Source organism: Embiotoca jacksoni, unplaced genomic scaffold (genome assembly GCF_022577435.1).
Source record: "Embiotoca jacksoni isolate LCO1_2020_lvr unplaced genomic scaffold, fEmbJac1.0.p SCAF_3, whole genome shotgun sequence".
NCBI classification, from domain to species: Eukaryota; Metazoa; Chordata; class Actinopteri; family Embiotocidae; genus Embiotoca; species Embiotoca jacksoni.
This window is the reverse complement of record NW_027185381.1, coordinates 6,315,656-6,340,400: the sequence shown is the minus strand read 5'-3', so window position 1 is coordinate 6,340,400 and position 24,745 is coordinate 6,315,656. Positions and strand designations below refer to the sequence as shown.

At 39.3% G+C, this 24,745-nt stretch overlaps 1 protein-coding gene across 1 annotated transcript; it reads right to left on the bottom strand.

Moving 5' to 3' along the window:
• Nucleotides 1–11,600: 11,600 nt before the first annotated feature.
• On the bottom strand, nt 11,601–24,411 carry alkbh3 (alkB homolog 3, alpha-ketoglutarate dependent dioxygenase). The gene is made up of 11 exons (XM_069163145.1): nt 24,321–24,411; nt 23,881–23,919; nt 23,412–23,497; nt 23,104–23,213; nt 22,946–22,980; nt 22,748–22,795; nt 21,626–21,729; nt 19,510–19,598; nt 19,010–19,219; nt 18,093–18,191; nt 11,601–13,404 (listed from the first exon to the last, which is right to left on the bottom strand). Exons 2-11 carry the CDS (start codon nt 23,883–23,885, stop codon nt 13,279–13,281), a joined length of 912 nt encoding a protein of 303 aa, XP_069019246.1. The 5' UTR covers nt 23,886–23,919; nt 24,321–24,411; the 3' UTR covers nt 11,601–13,278.
• Nucleotides 24,412–24,745: the final 334 nt, after the last annotated feature.

Genomic DNA, 24,745 nt, shown 5'->3' with positions numbered 1-24,745 from the left:
GAACATATGACAGACAAAAACAAACAGGGGAAAAGACATGAAGAAAAGGGTGATCTGGGGAAACAGAGGGAACGACAAACAGGGACAGGCGGAGATCCTGACAGTTATCCTGCTGATGAACTACGCATTAGGCTCAATACACCACTGTGTGTAAGATCAGCCTCTCAGCATGGCATGTCTTGTTTATTTTTGTCTGCACTCTCTTCTTCTCAACCTGTATAAACAATTTTAAATATGTTGTAATATATTTTAGGTACTGACCCGTATCACTGAGTTATGTCACTGACTGACAAAACGTGTGTTTATTTGTGTACATTGCTAACAAATAGAGTGTGTTGTCATAGCAGGGACAGACTAAAAGAGATCATGAAAGAGGCAGAAAGCTAGGGAACCAGTCAAAAGCACAGAAAAGAGAACAACAATCAAAACTATGATTACCAGATCATTTTGGTTAAATGTGGAATAATCAGTGTTTGGAGAACATTTGAAGAGGTTTAGTGAATTTGACCTCCGATGTATTTTAAGTCTTGATACAGTCACACTTGATTTCAATCAATCAGGCCGGTGCAATGTCAGTTCGAGTGTCAACGTGGTCATTGTGGCGATGGAGACCCACAACAGACAACAGCTCTGTCTGTCTAAACATGATGTTTATAGAGAAGACGGGGGAACCAAGAATCCAGACGCCAAGACTCGGCATGATACCTCTCCACAGAAGGACCTGCACCAGCCAAACCATGGAACGCTTTGGTAACTCAGTTAACACGTCAAATTAGGGCATACAAATGCATAAAAACACCACAAAACCTGGTGTACACACCAATTCAACTAGTTAGTAATATCATGTTGATTTAGCGTTAGAAATATTCGGTCTTTGCTGTGATTATAGTCTGAAAACACTGTTGCGTTAAGGTTTGCATTGCCACTCTGAAGGGCAGATAAATCAGCGACCAGTGCGTGTGGCTAAATACGATGATGTTGAAGTGAAATATTTGCTCCCGAAATGTTATTGGTCATTTCACTCTGCTAACACCGGAGGAGGGTCTCTGTTCTTTACAGCTTGGAGAGTTTCAGCGCACAACACCCATCATATGATGGTAAATGCTGATTGGTTAAATGCTTAAATAGAGTGTTGTCAGACCCATATATTCAGGTAGTGAATTGGGAAACAGGGTATGGTTTAGTTTCTGGCATGTATCTGAAACACGCTAACAAAAATCATAAAAAATGTAATAGAAAATTCAAATGAACAGTATTTACTATTCGCATCCTATACAAATATTTAAACAAATTCATTCATGTGTATGCTGACATAAAATGTAGGCTCATCTAAAACAACTTACTTGCACTGAGTTTGCGCAGAAGAAAAGAATGAGAGAAGATGAGAAAGCGAGAGGGAGACAAGTAGGGAAAACCCATTATCCAGGTCTGCAGGGTCAAAAGGTGAGGAACACGCCACAGGCCACATTCCTGGACTGGCAAATCACCCTGCACTCACTGATGGGACGCCCCTGTTACCATAGCAACCTAAATGTCACGGGACTGCAGACAGAAGGGGAACCAAAGTTAAGTCACACAGGTACTGTACGTCTTCTCTCCCTCACAAAGAGAGCCATGAGTGCACACATTTACAATACTATACGAGGAAACATTATGTGCTGCAACTATTTTGTGAAACAAAAGATGGGCTGATCCAAAAGTCTTGTTGTCACCATAAAGTTATCAGATTTGGTACCATTATGCCTGCTCAGAGACCAGCATGATAAATGGTGTACGCTACTCTATCAGGCAAACTGTGCTATAGACACTGAACAGAAGTACAGGGAGGACAATAATATATTTGTAAAGAAATATAGTTGATTATTTTCTGGAAGGCACATTTTTGAACTTTGGACAAAGTTAGGCTCGCCATTTCCCCCTTCTTGCAGTCTTTATTCTAAGCTTGGCTAACCATCATCTCCTTTCAAACTTTATAAACTTGTGAATATTGAATGAATAAGTGTGTTTCCAAAGATGTATTGCCTTTCGCAACACCACAGCTACTATTTACCCAGCAGGGTTGTAATGTGTAGTTTATTTTGCGTTTTTTGCTTTCGTCCACGCCACTAAAAGTGTTCGAGATATCATATTTAATGCTTCTAAAAGGTTATGTTTGTTGCTAAGCTATTATTTGGATTTCTTTACATAGAAGATGCCTCTCTCAGTTTGCGCTGGATACGTCTGAAGCTGTATTCAAAAGACTAGAAGTCAAAAAAAGTATTGCAATTGCCGCATTGCTCAGTCACACTGAGAAGTTACCACGCAAAATACTCAATGCGGTCTTAGTGTAACTGTGGAGCAGTTTCATAATCTTGGCTTTAATACTGACTTGAAGAATTTCTGCAAGAATGGCTTATGTACAACAATTAACTTTTTCAGCAAATGCAGGTACCATTAAGCAAAATGAACAAATAATTGACAGTAGTATAATGTGGCTGTGAATGGCTACTTACTGTTAATTTTCTATCTTTATTAGTATCAGCTTACTGATTAAAAATCCAAAGGAACACATATTCCATTCCCATTAAATACAGTAGCTATGGTTAAAATAGTTTACATTTATACAACAACAGAAGTGCAATATATGGTAAGTATGACTGCACAGCTTTTGTGGGTTTATTTTTATGGAGAGAATGAAAAAGCTTTAGTTCTGCTTAGGAATATAAGGCGGACACAGAGGTAATGCCAGAATAAATACATAAACAAACATGTTTTGGGGGTTGCCCTGGCTCCCCTACCCACCCTCTCTTGAGAAGGAGTCAATAAGACACCATGGGGACAGTTATTTATAGACTGAGACTGGGAAGTATTCCCTTCCAGGAACAGTCTGTTTATGCTGCATGGCCACGTGAACCCACAGATAAATTAAACTCTCAAATAGAGAAAGTAATAACTTATTGTTGTTTCCTTTTGTTTCTCATTTTAAGTCAATGCACCTTCAACTTCGCAACATCAATAATTGAAATGCAATGCGTCTCAAACATGGAGTTTTATTGATTACTGATTTGAATTTGAATTGTTGGAACTTGCGGTCATACTATCTATCTTATTTCAGTCACACATAAATGGACAGACAGTGTACTCTACCGTCCAGATCAGAATAGATCAGGTCAAAGCAGCTGTCTGGGCATTTGGGGGGTGAAAGTTCCCACACAACACTGCAAAGTTCTTGGGCTTGATTCTTCGTAGCTGTACTTCACGACAAAATCAATCTGCCTTGTTCTCAAGCTCTTCAGAGGTCCTGTCTTTGTCTCTGCACTGCCGATTCGTCGGGTGAAGAGGGCTCTACATGCCTTCAAATAACAGACATATTTCTAGTGTACTGTGGCTAATGATCTGTTGATAAGAAGCTGCTTTCAATGGGGCTCATTCAGTAATATGCACGTAGAAATATTCTTACTTTGCGCACGCAAAATTACCAGGGGAACGTGCGTACCGGTCAATTTTGTTCTCACCACCTTGAGTATGTTAGTGAAACAGAATGAAAGAAGAATGACTTGAGCTGCGTAACGAAACGTTGTGGAGATATTCAAAGTTGAAGTTATGTTGTCGTGACACTCTGCATGAAGCGCTGCATCCATCTCCCAACTTTTAATTGATTGATTTCCAAAGTCCCGATCGCCTCATAACATACTGTAAGATCTAAATAAACAGCAGAACTTACCCTTTCTGATTATACCCGTCATTTCTCTTGACGTCAAAGTGTTTTCAGCCAGTCCAGTTTTAAAATCACACCTGACATCTGTATTGTCTCCAGCATAAGGCTGACATTACATCCCACTTTGTATGAAAAAAATTAAATAATAACATCGTATTTAAGTGCCTACACTACAACTGAGGTATTAGCCAATATCACTGAGGCCTATGCTGAATGATTAGCCCCAACAATGACCAATATATGATCTTAAAAGTGCAAAGTAGTGAAATTACCCTGAAAAAAGCCTATAGGGCCATAGGGTTAAAAATATGGTTCAATATTAAAGTTGACGCAAAGAAACGCACCACAGACTAAAATAAAAAGAAGGAAACAGTTTGAGGAGCGCCTGATCTGATGGGAAGGATGAGACACTGGCAGCAATTATTAACATTAGATTTACATCCAACATGAGCGGAATATGTCCTAGAAATGAGGGTGAAAGTGATGACATCCAAACAAGAGTAGCCATCTGTAATTTATTTCAAAACTAACATGGTATTTGCAGTTACAGTATATGTGAATATCTTAATCAAAACAATAATTAATATGGATTAAAGGGCATCAATTTAATGGTTAACCTATTTAATACATTTGGTCAATGCATTAGTAAATTAACAGTTTTCAATATTGTCGTTTATTAAATCTTTTTTTAAATGAATATAGTTTGTTTTAATATGCTATATGTGTTTATACTTCCAAAGACAGCCAGGCAGTCACCATTTGTTGGTACGCATGGTCTAAAGTCATCCTAAATTTGTTCGCAGAGTACGAATCCCAGATTTGTGCGTCAAATGTTCACACCCATGGTTTAAGCATAGAATTGTGCGTACGCACTGTTAGTGAATGACGCCCAATGATTCCACATTTGGGACCCTCTGGTTACAGGATTATCTCTGAAATACAAACCCTGTACACAACACAATTAAACAAATCATTCAGGATCAGACCGTGTGGGGTTATCACATCGGTGATGCATTACAATCAGTATTGATGCTCTCAAGATGCTCTAATGACGTGTCTGTTAACATGAGATTAGTGCCAGCCGCTAAAACTCACACAGGAAAGACGCAGTGTTACAGGGGAAGGGGGCGATACTGAGAACAGTGGGAGAGACATATTGAGACCGGCTCAGGTCATGTTTTCCATTATTCCAAATTCAGAAAAATGAAAAGTATGAAGGATTGACGCATGAAATATTATGCTGCCTTGAACCAAAAAGAAAGGCTGTTTATTTCTAATAATTATCATGAAACTCATGAGTTTTGTGTCTTTCTAAACAGTCTCTCAAGTATGTTTCATGTGAGAGAAGCAGGTCAAGTGCAAGTTTAGGTTCACCCGCCTCGTGTATTCCCAGAAATTTAACTTAAAGATGCTGTAAAGCAAATTCCAATATTTGCTTCTCAATACATTATATACGTGTGAAATGAGTTGGATGTCAGATGGACCGCTCAGTGGGGAAAAGAACTGCAGCCACAGGACTGTCATACAGAACACTGAACACCTTCCAGCGAGGGGGCGGAGCTTCAGCTCCTTCAAGCGAGGTCTCAGAGCAGAGAAGATTGATGGGTAGTTAACAACCCATACTTCTGTGGTGTGATGAACTTAAAACTCATTGTCATTTCTACTTTACAGCATCTTTATTACCCCGATTTACTACACCAGGATGGTCACAGGAGAGCATTTTAACCAAAGGAAAACAACAACAACAACAACAACAACAAAAATCAGACACCTTTTCACAGGTGCAACTATTTGGTGCAATATGAACCAAAATGATGAGTCACTGACACAATTCAAAGAAGGTCACCCCGCCGGCCTGTGGTGTCCCTGTTCCTCACCCTGATGTTCACACACCGCGTCATGTTAAATAGTCACATATATGGGAAAGCACAGACACACGCATTCGTTGTTGCATATTAGAAATACATACATACAATATTCATCTCCTCACCTTCACATTGCAAGAATGCCATTGTATTATTCAATTAAAAGGCACACATAATGTACAAAATAGACCCTTAATGTGGGTGATAAGACTGTAAGGGGAAAGGACACAATAATGGAAGACTGGAGGACGGCCTACTTGTCCTCATATAATCCACTACATATAGTAAAAAAAGATCCTTATATTTGTTTCAAGCGACTTTATGTAGGTCCTAACAAGCCATTTAATATCAGGACAGAGACTGATGTAATTTAAGTCTGGCAAAACAACCTCAGTGTTGGAGACACAAAACTATTTATCTCTCTTAGCGGTTGACCTTCAGCTGCAGTATGATGGGACCAACAAGACAAGCTGAACAAGCTGGATTAAAGAGAGACAAGAGAAGGTGAAGGAAGACAGGAGTGAAGGAGAGGTGCAGGATGAACAGGGTCATGGGTGAAGGGAGGGGACGCAGTAAAGAACAGCTAGCTGAAGCCATGGAGCCTCGGGGAGGGGAGGAGGGAGTGGAGGAGAAAAGGAGGCGGGAGGGAGAAGTGAATCGGTCAACGTGTTCCCAGAGCAGCTTCCCAGAAAATCACAGCAGGACTTAAGACTGCACTTGTGACTGCTGAAGACACACACACACACAGACGCACATACACACAACATGAGAAAACAAATACATGTGTTCTGGATGCAGGTCTGTTAAAGTTCCCCAGAAAACAGCAATAATGACTCCAGTGCTAAGTGGTTACTGACCTGCAAACATCCTGCATACGCTGCAGATCCTGGCCTGTTCTCTACTAAAGTGTCATTCTGCTTGATGGCAGTGTGTTTAACTTGGGGTTAGCGATACCAAAAATGGGTTTCCTGCACCGTGCAACCAGAATGCACTACTGTTTAAACACTTACAGTTTTCCCATAATAAAAACATGACAGCTTGGTCAAGGCTGGCGCTCACTGTACACTTATAGACTTCAGGGAAAAGCACCTTCCTGTAATCACCACTGTGGCATCACCACCATTTTAAGATCTAAACAAAGAATGAAAACTTGGAAATTTTGTTTTATTAGGGCAGCTGTGACAGTGAGACTTCACATCTAGGTTGTGACCTTTGACATCTGTAATTTATGTTCTTTCCTGCAGTATTTCCTGTTGTTGTCACTATAACAGAGTATAACAGAGAAAATCAGAAATGAAATTAAAGATGTCTCGACATCTAAGGTCAAGAAATGCATGCTGAATCGCAAGACTATTGACTCGACCCCTGGTGTTCATCATCTACAGCTATGAGCAGCTCTGTCTTCACAGGTTTTACTTTGGCACAGTGATTCAGGTTTACCTAAGATTTATGGTGCAAGTCTGTTTGTTAATTAATTATAACTTTATATAACAGTATTGCGTATGTACTTAGTACACATGGTTATATATTACCTACTGGATTTATTTCAGAGAGCTGATGGATCAGGACTTTCTATTCAAAGCTTTGTAATCAAACAAGATTCAACCCGTCTGCTCGTGTGAGACTGGCAGCTGGACTTTAAGTGGCCACAGTAAACAGTGGACAGGAACGTCTCTGGACCGAGGCCCAGTTGAGTGAGATCCACACAGTGGCTCCAGAGGCTAAAGAGAGCGATAAAAGGGGTTAGCGGAAACCGCAGCTCTGATACAGCTCCGGTAAACCCGAACGTTTCCAGCTCTGCACAACAGGTGTCGAGACCTGGAACAGGCAAACAGCGGCTCAAGCAGGAATGCCAAGCCGCTAGTTCGTTAGCTATTGTTTCACGTTCCAAGTTTCTTTCCGGGCAGCCTGAAAAACGGCAGCAGTAACAAGACAGCTGGAAAAGTACTGCAGATACAGGAAGAACCCAAGATGTCTGGTATGTCTAATAGTGGGAATTCATTCAATTAGATACAGCACAAAATTCTGTAATTTAGGTCATACTAAATGAGACATTCTGCAACTGCAACTAAATTAAACTAAAAAAAAAATTGTAATTCTCAACAACTTTCAAAGTAAAAATATTGATTAGTTCAGCTTTAAAGATATTTTAATTCAAATGCAAATTACAATAAAGAATGTCCATTAAATCATCTGGATTAAATTGATAGACAATGAAAAGAACAGTTATACAGTGGAAAATTGAACAACCTGATTTTTATAAAAGGTCTTTTTCTCTCTGTTTTAGCGATCATTATTATGATGGTGAATTTTAATTGCCACCAGAGCCAAAAGTAATCAGGGGGCAGGTGCAAGATTTGCCACAGGAAATGTAGTGGTCCCGTTGTCTGGAACATTAAGACGCTGTCCCTAAACTGAATTAAATGTTCGGCTCAAACCCATTTCATGTTCAGCGGAGTGATGTTCCCTTCTTGTGCAAAATGTGTCACTCTGTGCCTCTGGAGTGGCGCATTTCTCACCTGTGCTGCCGCAACAAAAGGTCGAGGACCTATTACATATACACTCTCTCACACACACACACACACACACACACACACACACACACACACACACACACACACACACACAGACTGAGCCTGTTACATGAGTGTATGGGTAGGCACAACAAATAATTCAGGGTTAGGGTTTGGGTCAAGACATGGAAAATGGAGTTAGGCAAGTGCTGCTGGGAATTTTGCGCCATATTACAGAGTAATTAACGCAAATGCTGTGTTGCAAATGACATACTTCCCTTAGCACACTAACAAACAGTGCTCTTACATGCTAGTGCTCTAACTTGTGTATTACTTGAATGTTGACCGGGTAGTGTTGTCTCAAACCGCACATTGCCCACATTTTGCACTGACCGAAAATAACTGTAGCATGTGAATGGATCTCCCGCCAGCAAATGTGCAGCTTTAATTATTTTACCCAGAAATGAACGTCTTTTGGTGAAAATTGTTTAACGCATACTATCAACATAGCCAACAGCAGCATAGCGGCACTTAGTGAAAAATAAATACACGGCAACAGCTGCAGCTTTAACATAATGAATAATTCGAAAATTCTTTATGTTGGTGGTGCCGCCCCTTCCTCTTCCTCGCCAAGATGGCGGACGTTTTGTTGTATGTAGTCTGCATATAATTAGGAGGTACTACTTTGTCATACACACACATCTTGAACTTTGACCCCCTCGGTCATATCCGTCACAATCTGTACCGCCACATTTAAAGGAAAAGGAAAAAGGAATGCGATTTGGAACGAGTGCTACACTTAACGTTACGCTTCCCTTTAATGCATCTTTTTCTTCTTCTTCTTTATTTTGCGAAGTCCAACCAGGAGGAGCATCAACTCTATTTGTGGCTCAGTCGATGTGACAAATCTTCTGCTGCGCAAAGGACCGTTGGAAAGAACAGCCAGAGAAGCATTCTGACCTGCATTCTGCAAAACATGACTGGATGCAGTAGGACAACATGGGATTTGTGGCATACTGCATTTCACATATTATGTATTGGGACATACTAAATATTTTTCTAACATACTAAATAATTTGGTTTTATGGTCATTTGAACGCACAGTAAATCATTTTTTGGAGTGAGTAAATGCTGTATGTTCCTGATCCTGGTCCCGGTCTAACGTGTTCAATGCAACTGTAATTATTTGCCTTCTTGTACGGTAATGCTGCCCTGCAGATAAAAAGACTTAGTAGTAGTACTATTGCTTGCCAATTACTAGTTTACAATGTTGATCAGTGTACGCTGGGGCATACATACTCCCCACCACTCATTCATTTCTCCCGTACATCACTATATCACCATCTTGGCCATCAGTAAAGATGAGCAATGACATCTGATTTTTTTCACAATAAAAGTTAGGATGTAACTATGACCTGCAATAATTCAGATCACTGCCAATTGTTCTGCAAATTCCAGAAAAAACGTTTTTGACATTTTTTGGTCCACAGCGATAAATCCAAATCTTTCTGTACACTAAATTCTACTTGAAGAGATGAAGACATCTTATCAGTCATGTAAGGCTTTATCAGTCCTGCTGACTGGTATGGACTTACACTCCACTTTCTGTGTGGCATGATTACATAACCATGGAGCAATGTTCAGTCTTTCATCCATTTGACTTTATCCACCTTTCTCAGTTCTTGTAAAGCAGCTCCTGGCTGTTCCAGCTCCATTTATACAAAAACCTTATTGGAGCAACAGGACAATTTGTTCCAGCCAGCTTTTCCTCTCTGAGAGATATCACTATTAAAACTGGTCCATGAAACTTCAGTATCTGAACATCCCTCCTGTTTTCAGGCAGTGGGTTACAGTTAATTCCCGCCTCTCATTTACCAGGGAGTCATTTTACTATGACCAACACTTAGACTGAAGCAATCCACCACACAAACAACTATTAATAAACTAGATGGAGAGGTTACATGTCCTGTGACCTAATATACTAACCTAAATATACTAACATATAATGTAACACTTGGAATTACCAAGAGTTGTGGGATCAGTGTCATAAATGTGTGTGACATAAATATTCAGAGAGACTGCACTCCTGAGTTAGTTCTTAACACCCTCAAATAACCTTCGAGATGACGGTCATAATTTTAAGCCAATTGTTTCATTATACAACCTATACATTGAATTTGAGCCAAAATGAAAAGAAATAAAATGCCCCTAATATATATTTTTTTAATACAACCAGACTATAAACTGTTTAAGAACGTTTCATCAAACAACACTATCACATCTTTTGGGTGTAATTACAACACAGGTTACGTAATTTTTTTTGACTCTCAGAGAGCCTGGAGCCAACTTTTTCCTGTTCGCAGTATTTTGCAAACAGTATGCTCAGATTTCTGTATATTTACATGACAAACATCTCATTACATCTAGGTTTATGTTTGAACCTGTATGTCCCAAATACAGTTTTGACCCTTGATGCACAACATGGCCAGAAATTTATCATTTAAATTCCACATTTTGTATCAGATAAGATATATAATGCTTATTGAGAAAATACCATTTTTGGAACATACATTCAGTATAATAATTTCAGAACCACAGCATCAAAAACATGTCTTCTGCATCTTTAGTGTTAGAAAATAATCAGAATAGTCCATCATGTGGGTGGTTAAAATAGTCTGTATGACATGATCATCTCACAATTTTAGACATCAATGTCATTTTTGAAAAGAATTCTGAGTCGTTTCCTGATCAAACTTGCTCTAGTAATCTGCTCACGTGTTTAAAGCAATGCATTTCTCAACAAAACCATTGTGGAACTTTTCCCGACGTTTCCCTACCTAAGCATGTGTAGATTTATTGCTTTAAATCTACAGCAGGAAACTCAGTATCTTTGATTTATGATTACATAACAGGTTCATTAGCTTGATAGCTTTGCTAATGGCTCCTAGAAGTGACATCAGCAGCAGCTTACCATTTCCCTGCCGAGTAGTAAGTTTAACCATCTTTATTTAAGGTTATTAAAGCTTCTCTGTCTCAAGCTTCTTAATCAAATTGTTTATGTCCGTAGGATCTTTCTATTATCTTCACTGCAGTTTACCATGGTTAACGTGTTGCTATGGCGACCTTGCCTGGCTACTTTTTTTTAAGATGTCTGCATTACTTGCATGACCTTCTTTGCATTGTTTGCATTGATCTCATGGCCAAAATTGAATATTTTTAGATATAATCCACTAGTTGCATCAAAAAGGGTTTTGTGATATTAAAAAAAACATTAGGTGAATTTTCTGATTGATAATGTGGACATGTTCCAGAGATATAAATAGGAAACCAAATGAATCAGACCGAATGTGGTAGGTTGAACTGTTTCAAAAATATTCTTACCATTTATCTATTCACCAAACAAAGGTACGGATGCAAGTTTTTGAACGAGTGTTCACTGAAACACCCGCTGCTTCTGATATCAGTGTCTTCAAGTAACAGCTTGTACACACAAACAACTGTGATGCTGAACAACAACACACAACGTATAATTAAATAGCTCAGGTTTCCAACAACAATATCTTATTTAATATTTATGAACTGAACATTCATTCTTTTCAAATAAAACAAAAGCAATATGTTCGGAACTGCTACAGAATCAGAAAGTTTTCCATCAACAAAGTATTCACAAATTATGAGTATTCCATCTAATTCAATTTGGATAGTTGCTGGTGACACTGTACTGTTTTACTGTCTAAGAACTATATCTGTCACAGTTTATAGCAACTATGTTCTCTCCAAAAAGGTCCCCGAGGTGGATATTTCCATTTTACCAAAAGACATTAAATCCAGCCCGATATCACACCAAAGAGTGCAATACACCCATTAGTCCACTAAAGGATTCCATGTCAGCATTGCGTTTTGCCCCATCCATGTGTGACGAGTACACATGTATGACCAGGGCGGAAGAAGGAGCGCATGTGACGGAGGTCATGTGACAAAGAGTGATTAGTTCCGTGTACAGAGGAGTTGAGAGTGGTTGGATAAAACAAATACAGAACTTCTCCCCGGGAGATCGATATATGAGTCCGTGGGAAAACAAAAGTCAACGTGGATTTTCTTTTAAGTAACGTAACTCGGGTAACCTAAAATATTTACCTTTTGTAACATACGTTTGGTAACTAATGTGATGTACATAATGTTACTTACAGCAAATGAAAACCATGATCTTTTCCTAACCTCAACCAGGTGGTTAAGGTGCCTAAACAGAACACACTGTCACACCTTGACGAGGCAATACATGACACTAACAAGGTATCCTCTAGTGGACTGACGGGTGTACTACACATTTTGGCGTGATATCAGGCTGTTCTGTACACAAAGTACTCAGATGATCGTCCTTCTTTCTCTTTCATAAGGAAATCTTCCAATGACGTAATTATTAATATGCACGCATACAGACAAAATGGTTAATTGCCAACCTAAAACAATTCTAGTTTAAATGAAAGGTTGCCAATTAAACCAAATAAATCGAATCCGAGACAATGTTCAAAATAAAGACGCGCATGTTGTTTCTTATATCATAACTGACATTATCACCTGGGAGCTTCGCAATACAAATCGGACGACAACTAAAGCAAGTGCCTTGGCTGTACCTCAGTGCAGATAGGCAAGGAGAGGAGGGGCATTTCTTACAAACATCCCCCAACCAGGATTCTGTTCCAGGCTTAATATCATAAACGACTGTCAGCGCTGAACAAATAAATAAAATCAATGTAACCATTATGATGTACCGCCCCTTACAGCCCACAACATGACTCATTCTTCTGCTCAGCTTCTCTGACAACACTGATATCTGATCATCATGACTGCTCGCAACTGCATTATTATCATGGTTCACTTATGAAGTCAGTGAATATGAGCAGAGTAGCAAATCTCCCTGTTTAAGTTGGAAACCGCTGTTAGTCACACTGTAGTCTGTGACTCACTGATATGTTTGTTAGGCTCATTTCAAACAGTTGAAATTGTTTACAACCTCAATGAGAACGATAAAGATGTTCACACCACTGTGCCTTTTTTTTTTTTTTTTTTTTTTTTGGGGTGGGGGGTGGGGGATTAGCTTGTCTTTTTCCCACCTCAACCTCTTCAGCTGTAGCATTGCGAGTTTAAAAAGTAAAACAAGCGGACAGAGTTTCCTCAATCTTAAATACTGGGCTCTAAGATTTTACGGTTGCTTGGCCACGAATCGCATCTTGGTGCCCGGTCTGTGCCTGTCCGGCTCGGGGAAGGTAGTTCTGAAGGTCAGGTTGATGCGTGGGCCCTTGTCATGGTATTCTTTAGCCACTTGATGCTGGGGGAGACAGAGAGACTGATAAGCAATGTATTTTACATTTACATGTCAAATATTTACACTTTGATCTTTGATTCAAGAAGATTTTCATAAAGTTAGAAGGTAGAGGCTTTGAGTCGAGGTCAAATATTGTTCTCATGGAAAAGTGGTTAATAATGGGCAACATTAACGACGACAAATTTTCAACTCAGGATAAGAAATTAAATAATGATAAAAAAAATAATAATCTAAGAGCACCAAAAAGATCTGTGGTATATTGTCATGAGTTTCCCAACCACGGGTATTTTTGCTTTGCAGCTGACCTCTGCTCTACATACAAAAGTCAGACAGAAGCTGGGACAACAGAAAACAAACACCATTTTCTTACCATTTAACATTTGGGGTAAAAGTCAAATTTATTGACATATGCTAAAGCAGTGAAAAATTACAAACACAGAGGTTTTTCGCAATCATTTTCAGCTTCACTTATGTTTGACCTTTTGCACTGAAAATTATTGCTTTGATATATTTGTGAATCTTGCATCATCAAAACACACAAACCAACATGTACATACTCCTCCTTCACCTACATCTGAATAAGAGGTGAGAGGTTTCCGTATCTATAACAGTGTCAAAATAAAGGGCCTGAAAAAAGCTGAAAAAAAATATTTTCAAACAAATGTAGTAATTTAGCTGGACTGTCAGGTTTAGTAAATATTTAGTGCTCAGTTCCAAACCTCTCCATCTGAGCCAGATGGTTTTGTTAGGCTGACTCTGACTGCAATAACAGAGAGAGGATTAATGACTGGAATGATCTTCTTTCTCTAGAAAAGTCTTTAAAGGAGCAGTGAAACCTTTGTTGAGAGACCGAGGGAGATGTCGCCATAAAACACCTGTGACCTTCTCCTTTTTTTTTTTTAAAGCTCAAACCTCTTTTACTACCTCTGCAGTTCTCCCAGACTTTATTCCTCACTTCTCTCACTTTACTAAATTTTTTTGTGAGTGAGTGAAAATTGCGGAGTGGAGGGTCGCTCTGACAAATCATATGGAGGCACTTCTTGCAACAGTAGCAACATTGTTATGGATTTTGTGATATCGACTAGTGGACATAAAATTTATATATCCATGTTAAATGTTATTCATTGATGTTTATTGCTTTGAGAACAACACATGGAGTTACACAAGAGTCCATTTGTGGATCATTATTATGACACTGAAAGGCACAGACATTCACTGCCCACTGGCCTTTATGAAGTAGTGCAGCTTGTCCACATAAGAGTGTCTTCAGGGTGGAGGTGGCCCATTTGCCGTTCTATACCAATGATAATGTTTTTTTTTTTTTTAACTCTTTTCAATGCAAACTTTAATATGGTACAGAGACATTAGCAACGATTATAACTAAGGATAAAAGCCTGTTACATCACTGACTTCATGCTTCTATACTTGATGGAACATACTGTACATATTTACATTGATATTTCTTAAGTAGTTTTTATTCTTCATGACTTTTGTTTTTTATTTTGACTTTAAGTGTTTACCGTACTCGGGTCCTCTCCTCCACAGCTGTTTTGTTATGCAGCCTTGACCCTTCTTTGGTCTGTACAAACTTGGTTAAGGTAGACGTGTATAGTATGATCTGCAGTGCATCCGGAAAGTATTCACAGCGCTTCACTTTTTCCACATTTTGTTATGTTACAGCCTTATTCCAAAATGGATTAAATTCATTTTTTTCCTCAAAGTTCTACACACAATATCCCATAATGACAAAGTGAAAAAAGTTTGTTTCAAATTTTTGCAAATCTATTAAAAATAAAGAACGAAAATATAACACGTACATAAGTATTCACAGCCTTTGCTCAATACTTTGTTGAAGCACTTTTGGCAGCAATTACAGCCTCAAGTCTTTTTGAGTATGATGCTACAAGCTTAGCACACCTATTTTTGGGCAGTTTCTCCCATTCTTCTTTGCAGGACCTCTCAAGCTCCATCAGGTTGGATGGGGAGCGTCGGTGCACAGCCATTTTCAGATCTCTCCAGAGATGTTTAATCGGGTTCAAGTCTGGGCTCTGGCTGGGCCTCTCAAAGACATTCACCGAGTTGTCCCGAAGTCACTCCTTTGTTATCTTGGCTGTGTGCTTCGGGTCGTTGTCCTGTTGGAAGATGAACCTTCGCCCCAGTCTGAGATCCAGAGCGCTCTGGAGCAGGTTTTTTTTTTTATCAAGGATGTCTCTGTACATTGCTGCATTCATCTTTCCCTCCATCCTGACTAGTCTCCCAGTTCCTGCCGCTGAAAATCATCCCCACAGCATGATGCTGCCACCACCATGCTTCACCGTAGAGATGGTATTGGCCAGGTGATGAGCGGTGCCTGGTTTCCTCCAAACATGACGCTTGGCATTCAGACCAAAGAGTTCAATCTTTGTTTCATCAGACCAGAGAATTTTGTTTGTCATGGTCTGAGTCCTTCAGGTGCCTTTTGGTAAACTCCAGCTGGGCTGTCATGAGCCTTTTACTGAGGAGTGTCTTCCGTCTGGTCACTCTACCATACAGGCCTGCTTGGTGGAGTGCTGCAGAGATGGTTGTCCTTCTGGAAGGTTCTCCTCTCTTCACAGAGCAACGTTGGATCTCTGTCAGAGTGACCATCGGGTTCTTGGTCACCTCCCTGACTAAGGCCCTTCTCCCCCGATCGCTCAGTTTGGCCGGGCGGCCGACTCTAGGAAGAGTCCTGATGGTTCCAAACTTCTTCCATTTACAGATGATGGAGGCCACTGTGCTCATTGGGACCTTCAATGGTGCAGAAATCTTTCTGTACTCTTCCCCAGATCTGTGCCTTGATACAATCCTGTCTCAGAGGTCTACAGACAATTCCTTGGACTTCATGGCTTGGTTTGTGCTCTGACAACTGTGGGACCTTATATAGGCAGATGTGTGTCTTTCCAAATCATGTCCAATCAACTGAATTTACCACAGGTGGACTCCAATCAAGTTGTAGAAACATCTCAAGGATGATCAGTGGAAACAGGATGGAGGAAAAACTTTTTTCATGTTATCGTTATGAGGTCTTGTGTGTTGAATTTTGAGGAATAAAATGAATTTAATCCATTTTGGAATAAGACTAACATAACAAATTTGGAAAAAGTGAAGCGTTGTGAATACTTTCCGGAAAACCGTACTGTAGTTTAGACACAAGTGAAGCTTTGATCTGCTCTTCCAACAACGGAGATTTAGTCATAATGAAATTCAAAGAATTGTGATAAACATATTCTCAATGTAGAGTGTGACCCAATTATCTTCAACAGAAACCCACAAAACACAGTCACACTCTCTATTTCCTCCACTAAGACCCTCCACTCATATAAACCCGCTTCCTGTCCCTGACTCTGAAATAAATGCATCTTCTTCTCTCAGTGCTACTACGTCTGTCCTCACTGCTGACGTGTGTTCAGTCACAAGTACGAACACCCCCATATATGGTACCAACAGGTAAGGGCAGGCGAGGTTTTTCAGTGGAGGAGTCCTTAGTAGTAATGGTAACAAAAACCCAAGTAACAAGACATAAAGTATTGCTCAAGCTGTTTTAATGACAAGTAAATGTAATGATGGAGGAAGGGTTCAAATCACTTCACTTACAGTAAAAAAAAATTACCAGTAAAGCCATGTCAAAATACTCCATTACAATTAAAAGTCCTGCATGAAAAATCCTAGTTAAAGGTCCCATATTGTAAAAGTTTAGACTTCTATTTCTGTTTTGATTATTAGCAGGTTGAGGTGCCATATAAACACTGTGTGTCAAAACACTCAGTCTATGGAGAAATGCACAAAGTCCGTATCCAACTGTATCGTTTGGACTTGTGCAATTTTGTGATGTCACAAACTCAAATTGACACCCATGGCAACTGGCTAAAGGGAATGACACTCTGATTAGTGTATTTCATGTTAAACCCAAAACCACGCGTATGATTAAATAAGAGACTACGTACAACCCCTTAGAACCATGCGCCCTTTTGTGCGCTCAGTTTGTCTGCCTTTAAACAAAAGTGGACATGGATATGCCCTAAATGCACTTGTTTCAGGTATTTTAGACTAAAATTAACAAAAATATAGCCTGAAGATTGGAGATGTAAAGCTAAATTATGTTATTTCGTACAAAATATCTTCTTATTGACGATAAAAACTGTAAATAAAACACCAGAAAAGCTTCAAATATGGGAAGTAAAAGTACTAAATGTTAAAAGCAAAACGGAGGGGTTGTTTTTTTGTTTTGTTTTTTAAGTAAAAATACTGGTTTGGTCCCTCTGACTGACATATTATTATATATACATATATATATATGACATCATTAGGTTATTAATACTGAAGCATCAGTGTGTAAGCAGCATGTTGTAGCTGCTTTAGGTGGCGCTAGCTTGAACTACTTTATATACGGTTTTTTAGCAAGTTTCGTAGCCACCACAGATTATACGCTTGGAGGTGGAGAGTGAAGCCATGGGTATACAATCAGTTGCAATTTGCAACTTCACTGTTAAATGACACTAAATCCTACAAACTGCTTTAAGGAAATTGTTTTCAAAATTAAAAAAAAAAAACCCACAAAAAACACAAACAAACAAAAGAAAAAATATTGTTATATCTACAACTGGATTTCTGTCTGGTTCTCATTGGTCAGCAACTATTATTTATTTAAATGGCTTTTGATTGGTGCAGCCTACCTGCCAGTCGTCTTGTGTGGCTCCTTCCATCAGCAGAAGTGTCCCGTGACTCAGAGGAACCCGAATACGCTCCACGTAAGTGTAGTCGCCATTATCCTCCTAGCACATAAACACACAGTAGAGCACATTGCATAATCCTCTAACACACATACATACATACGTGCACACGTACGCACGTACGCACGCACGCACGCACGCACGCACGCACACACACACACCAGGCACATTGTACTGTCACATTAGGAAGTTTGATGGACAATTTAATGGACACAGAGATGGAAAGAAAAAACCCTAAACTATACTGAAGACCAATTCTGTTACGAGATCACCAGTACAACTCATCTACACTGTGACTAATCTGCCTCCTAAGAAGTGTATACTTTAGCATTTGCAATAACCCACAACCATTAAACACAGGCCTCTAAAATACAATGCTGAGAGTAAACGCAACAAGTGAAATAAGCCTTCTCTCCATGTCCAGTTTTCAGTAACTCACCCTGGCAGCTGTTCTGTGCTCCACTACACTAACCCTCCTTTTTGTATTAACATTTGCACAGCAGTTTTGCCTTTCTGAAGAAGCAGAGGCAGGAAATGACCTCCTTGAAAAGGGTCAAAAAGAGTATCTGCAGGTTTCAGGGGGCCAAATCACATTACTTTGAGACCACTTTAATAAATTCTGGATTTAAAGCCCAAACAAGAAAAACATAAAGGAGCTGAGCTTATTTCTAAATGAACACAACAAGCAAAGGTTCTCCAACTATAAAGTATGAGCAGTAACAATGGTGTTCAGACATTCAGTGTACAGCAGCTTTAAATAAGTATTTAAACAATATGTTTGTTATGCTGTATCTACTTCTACTTTAACAAGTATTGTATTTGGAGCCCAGTAAACAAACGTTCATGCTCTATCATCTCACCGGTGGTGGCTGCTTGCGGAGGCTGAACACTCTAGTGTCTCCCAGACTGAAGGAGGCAATGGTGGGCTTGGCACCCAAGGAGGCCTCATCGTCACTGTGCCAGCCGATGCTGTCATGGCCATCGCGATACAAGTTACACAGCAGGGAGTTGAAGCTGGACGCACTCACCTGCTCCACTGCTTGACGAAGGGTTACCAGCAACGGATGCCACTGGGAGGAAATAGCAAGAGTAAGAAAGACAGTTCAGATAATAATATAAAGGAAGAGAGAAGAAATGGAAGATATAATTGGATGAGGAAAAAGGAAAAAGTAACAACGCAATGTTAAAAATATAAGACTACAAAATGAAACGTCACCGTTTAGACTGATCTGTGTTCTCCCCTCGTATATTAATGATGGCAGAAAAAAAACACAATAATTTAAATATATTTATAGTTCAAGACTGAATAATATGCTGTGTGACAATGTGTTTCTTTGAATCTTTGTTGCAGTTTTCTCACCTGTGTGTTGGCAGCCATGGTGGAGTGAGCATACGTGTACGGCAACTCTCCATACCAGCAGGTCAGCCTGGGCTCCCCGTATGCCTCACCTACACCAAAACACACACACACACACACACACACACACACACACACACACACACACACACACACACACACACACACACACACACACACATCACAGAGAACTTTACCGCTGTGTACTTATCAGGGCTGTGTGTTCAATTAAATAACAGACACACATCAGACATCTTCCCTGATTTTTGGGTGAAAAGACTAAAACAATGTGTTTAGTGAGACCTCAGTTTAGGGAATATCAACAGATTTCAACCTTTTTCTATTTCACAAAATATGAGTGACTGCTCAATACAGCAATCTTAAATATCGTCAGTAAAATTTCGTCAGGCAAAGCTTTCATATTGTCAGGAAATGTCAGAGTTAAAAAAGCACTATTTACACATTTCTTTTGGCATTCAAAAAGTGTTATGGTTTGATATGCAGCTTTGGTGCTAATATCAAAAAAATTCCTGTACCAGTTATTAATTGATTGACAAATTAAAAAAGGCAACACTAGCTCGCAGCTCCAGATATTACAGCGTTTTCAGGTGACACTCAAAGTATTAAACACTCAACCCATGCAAGCCCTTTAAATGCATTGTAATTATTTGTTTCTTTTCATACATCGGCTGTGGACAGTGACATCCATCTCTATGTTTGTTTGTTTGTTTGTTTGTAGATAGATAGATAGATAGATAGATAGATAGATAGATAGATAGATAGATAGATAGATAGATAGATAGATAGATAGATAGATAGATAGATCGATAGATCGATAGATACTTTATTAATCCCCAAGGGGAAATTCTTTCACTACAGCAGCATTTATAGATACAGGAAAGAATAAAATAACAGTAAAAAAATATTAAATATAAAAATGCACAGTATATGCAATAAAATAGAATAATTAAATTAAAACTAACTAAACAATAGTGCAAAGTTTTTTTTTAATATATATATATTTAAACAACCAAGAAAAACAGACAACAGACAACGGTGTTATTGTTGTGTGATGTGTTGTCTATATGTTGCATACTGTGGGTAATGGTGGGTGGGTTATGATTTGTACTCCTTTCCAGTGTTAACACACATGTACGATAATCGTCTTATCACTTTGAATCTGTTCTGGCAGATAGTAACGTAAACATCCAAATCTAATTTCCCCCAGTCTGTCTTCTTTTGCGTGTCTGGGTGCATCTTTCCATCTCTGGAAACACCCAGCTCTCTTCCAAGAACCAATTGTCTGCCATTAGTGTATTTTGGCCGGTCCTCTGGTAAAGAACACGGTGAAAGCAAAACAAACTGCTCGAGCAGTGATCACTTTTTATGGCACTGAATTATTCAAGGCCTGTGGATATATATTTATAAATATATATATATTTATAAATATATGTAATCATATGTAATCATTTATCAACTCTCAAAAGCTTCCATTAAAAGATGTTATCAGGGGGAAAAGATTAAGCATAACCCGTTCATCGTGTGCTGTTCAGAGTCCAAATGGTTGGAAAAAATGAGTCACTGTTTTAAAGGGTGTCTTAAAGCATTGCTGACGTAGGAGAGGGGACACGTTGAAGAGTTAACATCTGTTTTCCACTTCTTCCTCATCTCATCCTTAACCCCAACGTCACATGAACCTTGTTGACAAAGTCTGAGGAAAGATAGACTGAGGATTACACAACCTCTCGCTGGGGCCAGCGTTTAGAAATCGAAGCCTCTTGTCTTCATCATGCCGTTTGTCTGTGACGGAGCGATCGCCGAACAGCACACGAGATGGACGAGAGCCAGCTGAGAGAAAAGGCTGATTCTGAGGCAAAGTCTGGCTTCATCTCAACATGCTCGCCGTATCAAGTCTGAGTACAATGCGTGAATTTCCTTTCCTTTTAATTGATAATGCCAACTGTTCTGCAAAAATAAAAAAAAATAAAGCCCAAATTAAACTTGAACTCAACAGCAAACCAGCTGTAGAAGGGAATCCCTCTCCGCCCTCCCGTCTACACACCACGTGCTCACAGTTCACATGTTTCACACTGCTCGTTCTTGAGACCCGGGTGCTCACCCTGTCTGTAGTTGGTCTTCTGGGACCAGGGAAGCTCTGCTAGCAGCTTACTGAACATCCAGTCGGCCTCTTCTGGGGGAAGAAACCCAGGCAGCAGCCGCAGTCTGGACAGATGGACAGACAAAACATACACATAGACTGTGTCTCAATAAAAGTATGGTGGATGTATACTCATGTACATGGTAGTCAAGAATAGGATATAAATTCCTGTCTTGATATGGATCGGTTCCTTTTATTTTTTCAATTAAAGGTATTAAAATCACCCAAAATAACAGAAACCTCTCCCCCCCAACAAACAAACTAGAATTGCTGTTTTTTCACCATCTACAATATTTGATTAAACTGGCCTAAAACCATTACCAAAACTTATTGTGGTAGGTGGGTTTTGTTAGTGCCCCTTTATGCTTACACATTGCACATGTTCTGTGCCAGCGATGGGCTAAACCTGAAAATCTGATCAGTGCCTCAGCTGCAGAGTAGAATAAAAAGATACATTTTATGACTATAAACACTTAACATTAGCAAAAGAGCAGCATGTGCCGATTGTAGAGGAATGAGACATTTGTTGCTTTATTCCAGAGCTTTTTGGTGCTAAAAGAAGAAGAAGCCTTAGATGTAATCAGAACTGAAATATCAAGGTTTTCCTGTTCCTCTTACTCCAGTTCCACTTCTATTACAGTAACATAAATTCAGTATCACAGTCGCAGAATCAAAATCAGTCACAAAATACAAACTAAGACAATAGTCTGTTTGTCTGTAAATTTGGTAGCTCTTGGTATTTTAGTATCAACGAATGCATCTTTTACACGCTTAACAACTACATGGAAATATTCTTGTTGTACATCAGGTTATATTTACAGCACATATTATGACACTCCTTTACTGTATGTGGGAACCTTAAGCCAACTAAGAGCCATACATTGTCAGGCATTGCTTGTGTGATCACTGCCACCCAGTGGTCTTAAAACTCAATCACAGATTTGCTCCACCTCTGGTGAACACACTGGTTTGGTACCGTTACAGCACTATCACTGCTCGTTCTTCTCTTTTCCTTTAGATTGGATTTTCTTTCATCTACACTTCCCATGAAGGGAGATTCCTTCTTAATGAAGCTGTACTCACCTGGACACCCCCGATGGGCCATGGCTGATCTCATAATCACCTGCCTGCCTGTCCGGAGCAAAAAGATGTGCATTAATCAACCTGTGTAGTATACAAGCAGGTAACAAGCCAAAATGCCATGTGATAAAACTGAAACAAAAAGAGTTTGGAAAAAAAAAACCTGAGGATGTGAAGAGAAGATGAAACTGCATAACTTACTCTATCACCTTCTCTGTTGGAACTTCTCGAATAGGCTGTGGTAAAAATTGACAAAAAAAAAAGAAAAGAGAAAGAATTAGTTCTATCCTGAAATAAATTTTTAACTTGCTGTAAAAGACAAATGTCTTCAGAATGTCTCTTTGGTGTCCACAGTCTACCTTGGTGGGCTGGTAAAACTCAAAAGTCTTTGATGTTTTCTGGGGCCCAGATCCCCAAGAACCTGAGGCTGCGTTGGCATTGTTAGGCTGATAGTTGTTTGAAGCTGCGCCTGTTTAAAAACCAAAATAAGAAGCGGTTATCCACATATCAGGACGGTTTGTAGGGCTCAGAAAAATGTGTTTTTCAAGTTGATGTATTTTTGCATCTGGGGCTATGAATGAATAAAGATATAAATTATGATCTAATTAGGTAAAAAACATGCAAAAGGAGTCACGTATTTCACAGCAACCATTACACCTTAAATTACCTGTTGGGCCTGAGCGTTTGGGCAGTTGTTTGGCCCAGGAGCCCTGGATTCTGGCACGCTGACGCTTGTCCGACATCACATCACAGCTGCGGTGTGAGAAAGAAGAAGCAGGAGCTCATTAACAAATAGTCCACATTCGGACAGAAATAAAGAAAAGTTTATATGATATTCTTTGCTCCGTAACAATAGATTATGAAGGACCATGAATGTTAAACCACCATGTAACGCCTTCCTTTAATATGTTAAGAAGGACAGAACTGACACCGTGTTCTTCTCTGATATATTAATTTCTACACCGAATAAATAACATGTCTTGCTAATGTGAGATTTTTTTAAAAATATTTTTACACTCAGCTATTAATTCTAATGCTTAGAAAGTAGGAGTGTTGGTTTTGCGTAATTCACAGTAGCAAGTGTTATTCATGAGTCAGTCAGTGGTCATCAGTGACATGTCAGGAGATCTCCTCACCTCATAAGACCTGTTGTGTCAGCACCAGGGCGGCAGCAGCTGATGGGGGACAGCATGCATTTTATTTATAGTGACTAGGACGAGGAAGCCCGACAGGAACATTGCATCTCTCATAAGAACACTCGGTTTAGTGAGACTTAGCATTGAGGTACTAAATGTGCCGAGTTTAAATTCCTTTTCGATGGCAGGTTGAAGACCTTTTGACTAATTATTCACAAACTGAAATGGATCATTTCTGCAGCTTTTAGTCAAAGCTGACTAAACTAATATTCGAGCTAGTTAAAGGAGCAAGTCGAACTGAAAATGCTACCTAGGTCAAGTAACGTTACGAGAAGCTGCTAAGTAACTTAAAGTTAAATCAATGAACACTTTGTAAATGTCTGAATTGATGTAAAAATACCAAAGTGACTATTGTTGAAACAAAGCTTTGCGTGACTTACCTGAATTACAGCTGAAACGCAACGACAGAGCAAAAAGAAAAGAGGCAACTTTACTTAAACTGGGGACGGGCATGGTTTAACAGCCATGGCAAGTGTGTCACACAATAATAAATCCTACCCAAAACTGAGACGAGAAACATATGGTTCCGCCCCGTATTTTTGCCACGAATATGAAGTTCAAGCACAAATTTGATGTTTATCAAGCTCAGCTTTGATGTGCACGTGCACTTCAAAGCTAAGTTATTTGATGTAACTCTACTTCTCTAACCCACAACAATTCAGGGTGAGATAATGCACTTAATAATATTTTGACGGCTGTAGTATGTGAGCAATTGATGTTTAATTCATAATCTGTCTGAGACATTAAACTGCACAACTGTACATATTTACAGTATATAGTTACAACCAGCTCCAAACTGACAGAT